The sequence below is a fragment of the Oryx dammah genome, unplaced genomic scaffold (genome assembly GCF_014754425.2).
Source record: "Oryx dammah isolate SB20612 unplaced genomic scaffold, SCBI_Odam_1.1 HiC_scaffold_18, whole genome shotgun sequence".
Taxonomy (NCBI): Eukaryota; Metazoa; Chordata; class Mammalia; order Artiodactyla; family Bovidae; genus Oryx; species Oryx dammah.
The window spans coordinates 103,927,863-103,941,782 of NW_024070202.1; the positions used below are offsets into that span (position 1 = coordinate 103,927,863).

Here is a 13,920-nt window from a genome sequence, read left to right on the forward strand (position 1 = left end):
CAGTTCCAAGCACTTCTTTCAAGGCTCCCCTCCTCTACAAGGCGATTCTTAATGAACTCAACCCCACTCCAACCCGTGCCCAGGGATGGCTCTTTCAGCTTGTATGCATAGTGTGCACATATCTCCTCACTCTGTACTTGTTGACAGGTTCCTGAGTTCATCTCAAGTCACTACTCGTGTGCATGCTCTTCACGGTGAGCAGAACCTGGCTTCTGCTCTTAGCATGGCACTGGCCTGGTGCTGCTCAGACGGCGGGGCTTGCTAAGGTTAACATCCCCATGGCCAAGTTACCTGCATCCGTATGGGGTGGTTTAGGATTCTCCAGCAGCAGGGAGGCCACTGATCTCTGTGCTGGGAAGTTGAGCGGTTCCAGAATATCACAGACATCCTCATCCTGCCCCTGTCCCCAGAGGTGACCCGCTTTTCCAAGGGCCTTTAGAACTGGAGACTCAAGGCTGAACAGGTCACATACAAGGAAGGGAGGATGAAAACAAGCTCTGGAATCAAATCTCACCCAGCCAAGGAAAGGGACATGTTTCAAAGTCTGGGATGAGTAAAAAGTAGCACCTGAGCTTGTTTTCCCCAAAAGAATCTGCTTCGCATATTAAGTGGTAGCGGTGATATAGATCAAAACCCTAAAAAGGTTCAAATACGATTTATGAAGGTGGTGGACTATTAAGAGAAGCTAAAGATGTTTACTGCCCTGGCACAGTTTTCTCATCCAGCAACCAACGGATGGATTGGACTTAGGCTGGAATTTATGACTCTCTCACAGACGGATGATCTGGGCCAGCTTGCGGAGCAAGAGGCCACCACTGAATGTGACAGCCCCCTGAAAGCCAGCCCGTGGGATCACCAGGACCTGATCACTCTCAGGGCTATGCCCTCCGGGACAGGAGAGGACTCTGACGGCATACCTCAGTTCCTGATCCGGGCAAGAAGTTCTTGACCACAATGGTTTTGCCCAGGGCTGGAAAGGGGGCTTCCATAACGCTCCTCATGAGAGGCTGGACCAGGGCAGGAGAGATGCCGCGTCGTTTTTCCACCTCATCCAAGATCTGCAAGGGACAGAAAAGTCAGGCTGCGAGGTGGAGCTCTCTTCCAGATGAAGGGGGCCTGCCACCGAGGCTGAGGAACCGTGGGGAAGCCAGGGGGTCCTCATCAGGCCAAACCTACAGTCTCTTTCACCTTGTGCGTTAACACCCGGATTCACCCTCTCTGCAGCCACTCTTTTTCCATGTGGCTCTACAATTTCTCCCACTTAAAGAGTGAAGTATAGTTCCTGGCCCCCTTGACTTCAAAAACTGCCCTGTTCGTCAGTTTGCATTCCCCTGTGACATTGACTATGATATATGTTCTCAATGGGAAGAATAGCTGCCCCCCAAGGGGGTAAAAATTGGTTGGGGGTTGGTGAAAAAACTTAGGTATTGTGAGGGTTTGTGCCCTTCTAAGGGCCCAAAGTACACAAACAGATATGTAACATATCTGTAGAACTGAATTTTCTCTGGTGGGAAGCCATTAGGACAACACAAACCAAAACCAATGAGATGCCACTTGACAGCCATTAGGATGTCTGTAATAAAAAAAACAGGTAACAGGTGTTGGTGAGGAAGTGGAAAAATTGGAACCCTCATACACTGCAGGTGGAAATGTACACTAGTGAAGTTTTTCTTTTAAAAATAGTCTGGCGGCTTCTCAAGAAATTAAACATATATGACCCAGCAAATCCACTCCTAGGTATTTAACCAACAGAAATGAAAACATGTTCACACGAAAACATGAATGTTCAAAGCAGCATTATTCATAGTAGCCGAAAAAGGAAATAATCTAAACATCCATTAACTTATGAATAATAAGCAAAATGTGTTACCTATATAATGGAATATTATTCAATATGATGGAATAAAATACTGATACATGCTACAACATGGATGAATTTTGAAAACGCTGCTAAGTGAAATAAGCCAGACACAAAATGGACAAATATTATATGATTCCACTAACATGAGATCCTCAAGTCAAACTCATAAAAAGAGGCAGAAAGTAGAGTAGAGTGGTGGTTGCCAGGGGCTGGGGGAGGAGAGGACAGAGGGTTAGCGTTTAATGGGCACCGAATTTTAGTCTGGGGAGATGAAAGAGTTCTGGAGATGGATGGTGGAGATGGTGGCACAGCAAAGTGGATAAACACAATGCCAATCAACTGTACACTTAAAAATGACCAAATGGTAAGGTTAATGTTATGTATGTTTTAGCACAGTAAAAAGAAAATAATATGACAAAAAGTCAAAAATTTCATGGGGAGGAGAGGCAATTGAGGAAAAACCATCTCTAAAAAGGCTGCTCACTAGAACAATAACGAAAAGAAGTTGAGGACCACTGGGCAGGCAGGATGAGGCAGAGTGATCATGTGCCAGTGCTAAGCCCAGGGCTTGGGCAAGCCCTTGTTAGGCAAGTTTCTGCTTGCCTCCCTGTGAATGCATGGGACAGCTTCCTGTCTCAGGGGGTGACAGACCCGCATCCAGACTGGCAGCCTGAAGCACAGCCCAGCCAACCTGGATCAGCCAACCCCCAGCCTACTGGAAGCACAAGAGTGAGTGAGCCACGGCGTCCAGCAGAGCAGAACCCCAGAGCCCTGCCCCTCTGTGGGAGTCAATGGTAGCTGCTTTAAGCCACTGTGGTTTGTTAACACAGCATCATTGTACCGATACTTATGCTTTCTTCGGAGATTTTGAAAGCTGTTCTGATCCATTATCCTTCTGTCTGTACTGAAGGACAATTTGCCAAATGGTCCTTGCCACTCACCTAGCAATAGCTGAGGTCTTAGAATTAGTTAGCCAAAGCTCTGTCTATGGTTCTATGCTGAATATTTGCTGTGTGGTCTTCGGCAAGTCTTCATACTAAATTCTTAAAAAATTCACAGTCACAAAACTGACATGAAAATGCAGGACTGTGCATCACACGAGTATGTTAGGATGTTCGCTTGCTCTGCATCTCCTGCCCATGACGTAGCAATGCAGCTTATGTGAACTTCAGAGCTGCTGCTGGAGGCTGGCCTACCTCTAGGAGCTGTTTACTCCTAGATTCATGAGTGTTCTCCCAATAGGGTCTCTGACCTACAGCCTCCTCTCCGGGTTGAAGCAAATCCATGATGAAGACTGGCAAGAGCAGCAGTGCAAATCTGAGCCAGAGCTTGGGAGTGCCTGACTGTAATGTACAATGACTTCCTCCTCACGTGGAGTGAAGGCCATGACTCGGGTGACGCTGGTACCATTAATTACTTCAGACTTGTGTACAAGTGCAAGCTCTACCACAGGCAGAGCTCACACTGCATCCGTCTAATTCAGGCTTCCTCTGAGCTCAGGATGGGGTGGGCAGGAGCAGGAATTTTGTTTCAGAATGCTGCGGGAGTGGGGCTTTCATCCACAGACAGTAGATGCAGGACTTCAATTCTCCAAAAGAAAACCTGGACTGAAATACACGCTTAAGGACTCAAAATACATGTAGAGATTAAATATTTATGTCTCGTTAACAGAAGAAACAAATGTTGAGTTATACCTAATTTTTGAGATTGGCATCAGACAGCATAGTAATTATGCCAATCCAGAATACTGGGGTGGCTGAGCCAATTCACCATGGCAATTCCTACGTCCTGATATATTGCTTCATTTTCCAAAAAGAAGGACCAAGTTATACTGATTTTGATAGAGGGCTTCCCTGATAGCTCAGTTGGTAAAGAATCCGCCTGCAATGCAGGAGACCCCAGGTCGATTCCTGGGTCCACTGGAGAAGTGGATAGGCTACCCACTCTAGTATTCCTGGGCTTTCCTTATGGCTCAGCTGGTAAAGAATCTGTCTGCAATGTGGGAGACCTGGGGTTGATCCCTGGATTGGGAAGATACCCTGGAGAAGGGAAAGGCTGCCCACTCTAGTATTCTGGCCTGGAAAATTCCATGGACTGTATAGTCCATGGGGTCACAAAGAGTCGGACACGACTGAGCGACCTTCACTTTCACTTTGACAGACTCAAGAGTAGTCTTACAATAACAAATCTCACATACACACAACAGATACACGTAACTCACATACACAACACGTGGCAAAAGACCATGCTTCTGAGAGGGAAAGTAAAATGCAGGGAACATTCTGGGGAAAGCCTTTGCCCCTCCATCCTCAACTGCAATTAATTTGTCCTTTTCCCCTCCCTCACTTTCTGGGCCACAACCTTCATCCATTCATTTCCTGTCCCAGTGATAGTCTCGGTGAGGCTCAGGGAAGGGAGGAGGAAGAAGTGGCAAGGAAAACAGGTTGGGGAATAAGAAGATAAAAAGTCCTGGGAGGTGGGGCGTCTCCTGAGTCCTCCTGGGCCCTGCAACTCCCACGCGCTCCCTGCCTTCTCTGGGGCTGAGTCCTCACCTTTGAAAAGAGGCTGAAGCATCCCAGACGGCTCACGATGCAGTAGACTTCAGGGAGGCGCTTCCCTTTGCCGCCAGGCTTTTGAGAGTGAGACACAAGGAGACTGTGAGCGTGACCAGTCTCAGGGGAGGAAAGACCCCAGATGTTTTCAACATGGTGCCGACTGCTTCCACACGCCAGGGTTTTTGAAAATCAATAAGGTAAGCAGTTACCAATACCCCGTCTTACAGGTGGAACCACTTCTGGTTGCATAGACATGTGTTAAAATTCTCCCAAAGGGACCAAATCAAGAGTTTTGTGCACACAGTAGGAGCTCAGTGTGGCCCACAGAACCATAAATTGAGGAATCTTAACTTGTTTACTCATATCACTTAACTTGTTTACTCACATTACTCATATCACTGTGGTTTTTCTCAAATAACTTATTTATTCCTTATAATTATTATAACTCCAAATGAGAAATCTTTTCTAAAAATCCTTTTTGGAAACTATTAATTTTCAAAACAAAAAAGGAAAGCAATCTCAATACTTAAACTCCAAAGTAATTATAGTAACAGAATTTATTATCCCATTTAACTTTTTCGATTATTATCCATACTTTTTTTATTCACTAATTCAACAGATATTTACTGAGCAGCCACTATGTGCCACACATTATTCTTGACTATATTAGCCTATGTACAATAACACTAAAATATGCTCTCAGTGGAAAATGATTTACCACTACTGAAGGTACCCCCAAAAATGGGCCTCAAAAAGACCAGTTCTAAAATGTTTCGGCATGATCATCTCACTGAAGTAAGTTTCTGACCTTTAAAGGTTAATGTTCTGAAGGAGACACTTAAATTATTTGTGTCATGAACCAAAAATCCATCCTTCTTGGGCCCTTACCACTATTATGAAAGCTCTCTTTAAGCTCTCAGAGTCTGTTGAGCACACTTTATTAGAAAGGACACCCGCCTTAAGGGGGGATGGTCATTTATTTGGCAGGGAAAACAGTGGCGAAAGTATTTTCTTTCCAAGGGAGGCAGACAGTGTTTCCATCCACACTGAGGCTCATGTGGACTCCCAAACACTCCTCCCTGCGTGTAACGGCCCTGAAGAACTCGCTACACCTCTTGTCTGTGGCCTGTGGCGAATGAGGTCCTAGGAAGCCAGTGGGGGCTCCACACGGAGCTCTCGCTGCCGGAGAGCAGGGGATACTGACCAGCAGTCTTCGGCAGTAACCAAACCTTCTGCTCCCATCTTCTCCAGTTAAGACAAACGAGAATGTTTCACTGTGGTTGGGAAAATGAAAGGAAGTGTGTTACTCTCCGACCACTATGAGACTAGGTATCAGTTACAAGAAAAAAAACTGTAGGAAACACAAACACATGGAGATTACACAACACGTTTCTAAATAACCAACAGGTTACTGAAGAAATCAAAAGGGAAGTCAAAAAATTTCTAGAAACAAATGACAATGAAAACACTACAACTCAACACCTATGGGACGCAGAAAAAGCAGTTCTAAGAGGGAAGTTTATAGCAATACGATCCTACCTCAAGAAACAAGAAAAACATAGAATAGACAACCTAACCTCACATCTAAAGCAACTGGAAAAAGAAGAGGAAGTGTGTTACAAACCAGAACAGAAGCACTGTGCTGAGCCACCAGGGGCCGTTCGGGAGGAGGCTGTCAGAAAGCGCGGCTCCCTGTCCTGCCTGTCCATCTCTGGGCTGTGGCTCCAGAGTCTCTGTCAGGGACACAGGGATCTCAAGTGTCGCTGTGTCCTGAGAGGAAGTGAGGACTCTTCTTTCCACCCTCAGCCCTCATATAATCCTATCACCTGGGCCATCCCATCGAACAGACACAGTGGTCATTGGTCCTTTCCTGGGGTGAGCCCGGGAGTGACTCAAGACTGGGGGGTGTTGGGGGGGAGCTGGGTAGCAGCAGGCAATGGTGGTGTCCTTCTTGCAGCTCTCCTGGGCACCGAGGCTGTGACTGTCCTTAAAGACTGCTGGGCCAACTTCGAGGTACTCAGTGTCCCTCGAACACTTAGGATTTGTAGCCTCCTGAGTTTGGTTAGTTGTTGAGATGTCTGATTAAAAAATACTTCCACCCAACAATATGGGTTAAAGCAGAAATGTAAACTTGATCACAATCTGAGTAACGGCTAGATGTGTTGCTGAAGAAGTATTTTCACAGCACTGGACAAGGTTTTCGTAGACTACGAATTACCTTATTGCCCATCATGTCAGCTTATGAAACACATTCCAAGATGGAGTGGGAGGTCTGGGAAGCTGCACGTTTGGCAAAATGAGTCTTGTCTTCAGGCATGCTTTACAAACACCCGTGGGGGAAATTTATACACTTGAGTCTGTCAGGCTCACTTACCAGCAGGACTGACTTATGTACGGGGTCTGCCATGGACGACCTCTCTCTAGCTCTCACTTCAGTCTTGGCAGGGCCGGGGGAGGGCGGGGAGACGCCAGCACATACCTGGTAAACTGCTGGACTGGAGTCCAGTCCTTGGCGTCGGGGAAACAGAACTGAGGGATAGCCTTCAGCTGGTCCTCAGCTTCTCTCATGAACTTGAACGACCTTTCCAACTGCAGGGAGGAGGGCGAGAGGAGGTTGGAGAATAAGCCCCGGTGTGAGCAAGACAGACGCTCGACAGGCGCACAGCCCCCACGGCCCTGAAGTCATAACTGTCGCCTTAACCTCCATGCTGAGGAGGGCTTGCAGCTCAGGCTTAGGTTATTTTTTCCCTCAGGGCAGTTTCAACTATAGTCTTATGTGGGGAGCAAGGAGAAAAAAATAGTGTGCTTTAGAGAAATGTTCTCTATGCCTAACATTCTGGAATATAAGCATTTTAATCAATAAGAAGAGCTGTCATAGCAACGGCTTCCGAATCCGAGACTCACAAATCTGCAAGGCAGAGCCACAAATCTAGTCGTCTGACGTCTGGACCTAGGCAAAGCTGGCCCTCTTCAATTTCGGCAGAGATGTTTTACAGCCCTTCTGAGTGAATCCATCCAGGTAAATTACGTTATACAGTGAAATTTAATTCATTTCAGGAAGTCTTTGAATATCAGAATTAAAGGAAAACTAGACACGAGGCTGACATTCTTAGCGAGAAGAAAATAAGCCTGGAGAAGTTAAGTGATTTGTCCATGATCACACAGCTAGAATGGAATCCAGGAAAGAATCAAAATGATCTTAATTTCTGTCTTCTTGCTCTCTGATTTATCTGACACATCACAGACTGGAGGAATACCATCTCACTTCAAAATGGAGCGAATGGATGAAGTCTGACTTTAGAGATCATATTTAAACTGTGACTCTGCTTGTTCTGTGTCTGAATGGGTACCTGCTTCAAAAAGCACTCCATTCTGGGGAGTCTGCTGGGCAGCAATGCACCTGTAGTTAACCACACTGTACTGTACACCTGGAGATGCTGGGATGCTGAGTTTTATGCCACGTGTTTTCTTTTTGCCTCAACTGAAAAAAAAGGCACTCTAGGTATAAAGTTTGGGATACCAAAAAAAAAAAAAGTTTATAATTAGCATAGTTTGCTTATAAATTGGTACTTCTAAAGTGCTGGGAGGAATTGTTGGCTTTTTGTTGTGTTGTTGTTGATAGGTTTACACTTGTTACATTTCCCTTATAAACAGTTAAAGAAAAAATAAACCATGATAAAATTGCCTTCAGTCATCTAAAATATCAGCTACTTGAACTGAGTGGAGTATGAATTTCTAAAATCAGGAAACTGTAACATCTAACTTAAAGTCTTAAGTATACAACAGTATATTATACTGTTGTCCATAATTTCTTATTTTTTCTCATACCTTTCCATTAGCCTTCACCTTAAATCAGGGCTTCCCAGGTGGCCCTAGTGGTAAAGAACCCACTTGCTAACGCAGGAAACTTTTTAAGAGACTCAGGTAAGACAACTGGGTAAGGAAGATCCCCTGGAGAAGGAAATGGCAACCCAATCCAGTATTCTTGCCTAGAGAATCCCATGGACAGAGGAGCTTGACACGCTACAGTCCATAGGGTTGCAAAGAATCGGACACAAATGAAGTGACTTAGCACAGCACCACCTTAAACCAGTCTTGCAGTTTCTGAGGTCTGTTGGCCAATGGTACTCCTTCACAGAGGATCTGCAAGCCTTCCCAAGGCCATGAAACATCAGAGAGAAGAGGTCTCTGAAGACAGCATCCAGAGGAATAGGACATTGGGCTGATGGCTTTCAACTTGAAAACCCACTTCTAGCATGATCCTTATTCGGCCAGATCAAATTTAACTAAAGCTGCTACTAATATAATATTAATACTTGAGACAACTATTGATGAACGAAACACAGTCACCATACGTAGACTTGGAGCCAGTCATTAATTGTTCTTCGGTCTTTCTTCTTCAGAATAAATAGTCACTCTTTCTTTACTGTATAATGGTTCTCTCTTTCATCCATGACTCAGAAGATTCCAACTGGTACTGACTGCAACAGTCTTTGAGTTGACAATTTACTAGCTCAGACTGTTGCCAAAGCAATAGGTTTTGATTACCCTTGGACAGTCTTGCAAAGAATACCAGCTGGGTGTAGTTGTTGGGGGATGATCATTAATCACCATAGAGTGATGGACCCCAAACAACAAACAATACAAAAGGAAGGAACAATGACATTTTTCCATAGCATATACAGCATTAATTAGAGAACTGAAGAGCAAGCCTTGTAGGAGAGTGAGTTCCAGTGCTTTCAATATGGCCCAGTCACCATCTGAACACACCTGCCCTCAGACCACATGCACAACACCCACAAATATATACATACACATGTATGCATATACACACTGTCAAGTTATCAACTCATGTGCACATACGTGCTTGGACACACACAGGAGCACATATACAGGAAGAGACACACAGAGAGCTCTCTTACAAATATGATCAATCGCAGATGGCTGGGAAACAGCCTGATCTCTGTGAGGCGTCATGAAAGATAACTGTGAGGTGTCAAGCATTTTAATGGAATATGGCAGGCAGGATTGCTAGTGTACAAATATGGATTTTAAACCTTGATCAATGTGTCTATAGGAGCAGGGGATGAAGCTCAAGAAAAAGAGTTAAAAATGAGGAGAAAGAAGAAGAAAAAGGGGCTTCTGACAGAGGGAGCAGGTGAAGGCAAGGAGATATACATAGTAGCCTGGCATGCAAAAATGCCTACAGAGAATGATCACCAGAACATTAAAGATAAACACCTAAAGAAAAGCTGGCAGCAAGATGCATTTCCAACCGAAAGAGAGCTGCTAAATAGATCAGGGTATACCCACATAATGTGGTATTATGGAATTTCAAAAATGATGTTTTAGAATTTGTATGAAATATGTTTGTAAATAATGACAGGTTTACAAAACATGATACGGAAATTACACAATGTCTGACCTCAGTTTTGTAAGAAAATTCTGCTCTGAGAAAAGACTGAGGAAAGACAATGAAATGCCAACAACAAGGACCTCTGCGGGACTGGAGATGATTTTTTCTCTAAACATTTCTGTGTTAGCCTCCCTTTCCACAGTGACTAGGCAACTTTCCACTCAAAAGTTTTAATGTGATGTCTAGGAGGCTGGAAAATCCCACGGACGGAGAAGCCTGGTGGGCTGCAGTCCATGGGGTCACTAAGAGTTGGATACGACTAAACAACTTCACTTTCACTTTTCACTTTCATGCATTGGAGAAGGAAATGGCAGCCCATTCCAGTGTTCTTGCCTGGAGAATCCCAGGGACGGGGGAGCTTGGTAGGCTGCCGTCTATGGGGTCACACAGAGTCAGACACGACTGAGGTGACTTAGCAGCAGCAGCAGCAGCAGGAGGCTGGAGAGTCCATGTTGGAATCTCAGGCATTTGATCGTTAGGGTGGTTCATTAATTACTTCATGGGACACTGACTTCATTCCTGGAACACTAAGCATCACCGTATGTATAACACTGTGCTAGGCCCTGAGGGAAGTAAATAAAATAACAGGCCCGTCCTTCGTGCCTTGGTGCTTGCTCTGTGAGGTCCCCAACTAAACGTGGGCATATGTGGCACTGAGGTTTTCAGGGATCACCCCTGGAGGAGATGGAGGAAGTGAGTCAGTGCCCGTGTGGAAGGCTGGTGCCTATGGCTTATCTCCCTTACACACATTTCCGTCCTAAACTCCAAGCCGAGGATGCGACTGCTCTGCTGGTCTCCAGTGGGCAGGGCGGAAGGAAGGGTGGCTCAGGAGGAGGAGAGGGACAGCTGGACCCCAGGTCTTGGCAGACGCCGGGGTTCTGCTTGGGTGGTGGCAGCGAAGGGAGGCTCCGAGGGGACCAGGACATGAGCGTCCTCCCCTCTTCCCGTCTCTGAGCACCACTGTGTGCACAGGACAGAGACTGGCACACTTTAGCTCGTGAGTCTCTGGAGTCTCTCATGCCCTCCTGTCAGAGGGTAAGCTCCCTGAGGACAGGAAACACTTCTGCTCATCTTTGTAATCCCCTGGGGCCAAGCAGAAACCAGCTGGAATGTAATAGGGTCTCAGTAAATCCTTGCTGAGCTGCATTAGAAAGTGAGGAAAGCTCTCTATCACTGATGCCAAAGTCTGTGGGTCATTTCTCTATGATAGGCCGTGCCACTTTAGGCTTTATTGAGTGCTGTTTCATTTTAGGAGCCATGATCAATAATACAGGATGGCCTCCCTGGTGGCTCAGACAGTAAAGAATCTGCCTGCAATGCAAGAGACCCAGGTTCAATCCCTGGGTTGGGAAGGTCCCTTGGAAAAGAGAGTGGCTATCCACTCCAGTATTCTTGCCTGGAGAATCCCATGGACAGAGGAGCCTGGCGGGCTACAGTTCATGGGGTCGCAAAGAGTTGGACACAACTGAGCGACTTTCACTTTAATATATGGTAAAGCCAAATCCACACAGGACTGACCCATGGGAGAACAGAACAGAATTCTTGCACATGCACACACAAACAGAGGCACACAGGGCACACGGGCGTGTGCAGCATGGGCACAAATGTGACACTCCTTGTGCAGTTGATGGGGAAGAGGCTTCTAGGGTGGGCTGGGGAGAGATGTGGCCGGATAAGGAGCTGGGGAGAGTGGATAGAATGGTACCGTCAGCATAGTGACCACAGGAAGCAAGTCTGTCCCTGCTTGAGTCACGCATTGAAGGCAGGAAGAGAAGGGGACAACAGAGGATGAGATGGTTGGATGGCATCACTGACTCAATGGACATGAGTTTGAGTGAACTCTGGGAGTTGGCGATGGACAGGGAGGCCTGGTGTGCTGCAGTCCATGGGGTCGAAAAGAGTTGGACACGACTGAGCAACTGAACCGAACTGAACTGAGTCATGCATCTCACACCTCTCGAACCTCCCAAATCCTCCAGCAGCATTTTTTAAAAAATCAATATACTTTAATTAGGACCCATTTTTGAAATTCTGGACACTGAATGTTCCTTCGGTTCCTGCACCTCCCTGAACCATGAGTCCCAGTAAGATCTTCCCAAGAATGCTGCAGTCCATGGCAGGCCTGGCCCATTCTGTACCTTCAGTGGGAACTGCTGGGTGAGTTCGGGCACGTACGCAGCCCCAGCCTGCTTCTTGTGCAGGGACACGACCACGAAGTACTCAAAAAGTTGCCTCTCCTGGTACTCGACCAGCTCCCGGTCCAGGGATGGGTATCTCGGAGCCTGCTTCAGCCGTGACTTCACGTTGACCAGGCGCTGGCTGTGGGCTGGAGAGGGAGCAGAGAGAGACAGAGAGCGGAGGACCGCCTGAAAATGACTCACTCCCAATGTCGAACTGCACAGAGCTGTGACACGTTATGGAATTCCCAGCTCAAAGTACTTTTCCTAATCCTACAAAAGCGTCTCCACATTTAACAAATTAGTACAAAGCTCTTTGCTGGGGATTCTTGCCAAAGTTCTAGGAGTAGCAACCCGCCGCCAGGCTAACTGGGTGCAGAGGCCTGGAATGCAGAGCCTCCATTCCACCATGGATTTGCTGCCTGGACTTGGGGCAGCGGCTTGAGTGACCCTTGGGTTCCTGTGTCAGATGGGGTGGGGACTCCTCCCTTCAGTCACTTCCTTTACCTTTCCTCTTGAGGGCTGTGACAAAATCCAGACCCCAGAGCTTTTGGAGCTGGGAGCTTTGTAAACATCCCGTGTGGCTCAAGTGGCAGAGACCTGCCTGGTCTAGAACTCCCATCTGCCTTCTCTCCTGCGACCGCTCTGTGTGCTGCAGACAGTCGGCCTCACTCCCGAGATGGGTCAGGGAGCCAGGTGGGTGTCAGAGGCCGAAGAGGCAGGGCCACTGAGCAGACGGGTGGGTCGCCATCACCTCGCTGAGCAGCCCTGGACTACAGCGTTCCCTGGCTTGCCCCTGGGGTTCTGAAAAGTGCAAACCTCACTGAGACCTAGACTAAGATCACCAGGTTTAGGTCCACAGGGACCAGTAATTTCAGCGACTTCATCTGATGAGGAAGTAGAGGCCCTGGATCGCGATCATTTCCTCCAGATCACAGAGCCATTTTACAGGAGTAGGGCAAGGGCCCCAGGTCTCTGGAGTCGCAGGCCAGCACGCTGTACCTTTCACAGGTGTGAAGAACACCCATAACACATGGATGCGGGGACAGGGAGTCACCACAGCAGTAGCTACCCTGAGTCTCTAGAGTGTAGCCAGAGGCTCAGGGGCCAGACAGGCCCACCCCGGGCCGGGTTCAGACATCCACGCCTTGCCCAGCAAGCTCCTGCAAGGACGCTGTGTCCCCTCACACTCAGCAGGAAGCTCCACTTTCGCACCTTCCCCATCACCAACACGCACCCTGCACAACAACGGCTCTTCTCACCTTTCAGCTTCTCCTCGGTGTCACTGTCCGACTCGCTGTTCTCATCTGTCACTAGACCAAAAAAAAAAAAAAAAAAAAAAATTGCAAACGTGGGTCTTTCTAATGCAGGAAACTTTTTCATGTGGTAGCACAAATCCAAGAGTTCTAGTTCAGAGGGGCTGTTTTTTTTTTTTTTTTTTTTCTGTTTAAAGGTCATGAACAAACTATGTCTTTGTCCAACTGCATGCGTTTCCAGATTAACCTGGCTGTACTTCAGATGGTGCCTCTAGCAAATCCAGTCAAAAATATTGGTCCCTTCCGTGCAAATTAAGCAAAGAAGGTGGCTCCCCTGCTGAGGTCAAAGCATGCAGCCCTGGGCTGACATGATGGATGGACAAGGAGAGGGGGAGATTCTGTTTTCAGATTCTTGGGGGAGGAGGGACAGTGACGGGGCCCCTACCTTTTCCTGAGTTGCTCTCTGTGGACTGGGACAGCCTCTTCACGCGTTTCTTTCCTCTCCGGGCTTCATAGATGGCATTGATTCGCAATACCAGCTGCCACACATGGGGGGAAGGGAAGCCTGTGTGAGCAGTCTCCTCCCTGAGAGGGGCTGGGATGCCCTCGCTGCCCATTCTCTTTGAGGACCCTGGCGGGCCAGGGCTGGGGGCAG

The 13,920-nt window shown here is 47.1% G+C and overlaps 1 protein-coding gene across 3 annotated transcripts in view; it reads right to left on the minus strand.

Annotated features, from left to right (window-relative positions):
• DENND2A (DENN domain containing 2A) overlaps nucleotides 1–13,920 on the minus strand; it is a 101,040-nt gene that overhangs the window by 21,612 nt on the left and 65,508 nt on the right. For all 3 annotated transcript variants that reach the window (XM_040260000.1, XM_040259999.1, XM_040259998.1), the window contains exons 6-12: nucleotides 13,711–13,804; nucleotides 13,272–13,322; nucleotides 11,971–12,158; nucleotides 6,896–7,005; nucleotides 5,621–5,690; nucleotides 4,414–4,491; nucleotides 918–1,058 (exon numbers count right to left, since the gene is read on the minus strand). In XM_040260000.1, coding sequence (XP_040115934.1) covers nucleotides 918–1,058; nucleotides 4,414–4,491; nucleotides 5,621–5,690; nucleotides 6,896–7,005; nucleotides 11,971–12,158; nucleotides 13,272–13,322; nucleotides 13,711–13,804 — 732 coding nt within the window. The remainder of the gene's footprint in view (nucleotides 1–917; nucleotides 1,059–4,413; nucleotides 4,492–5,620; nucleotides 5,691–6,895; nucleotides 7,006–11,970; nucleotides 12,159–13,271; nucleotides 13,323–13,710; nucleotides 13,805–13,920) is intronic.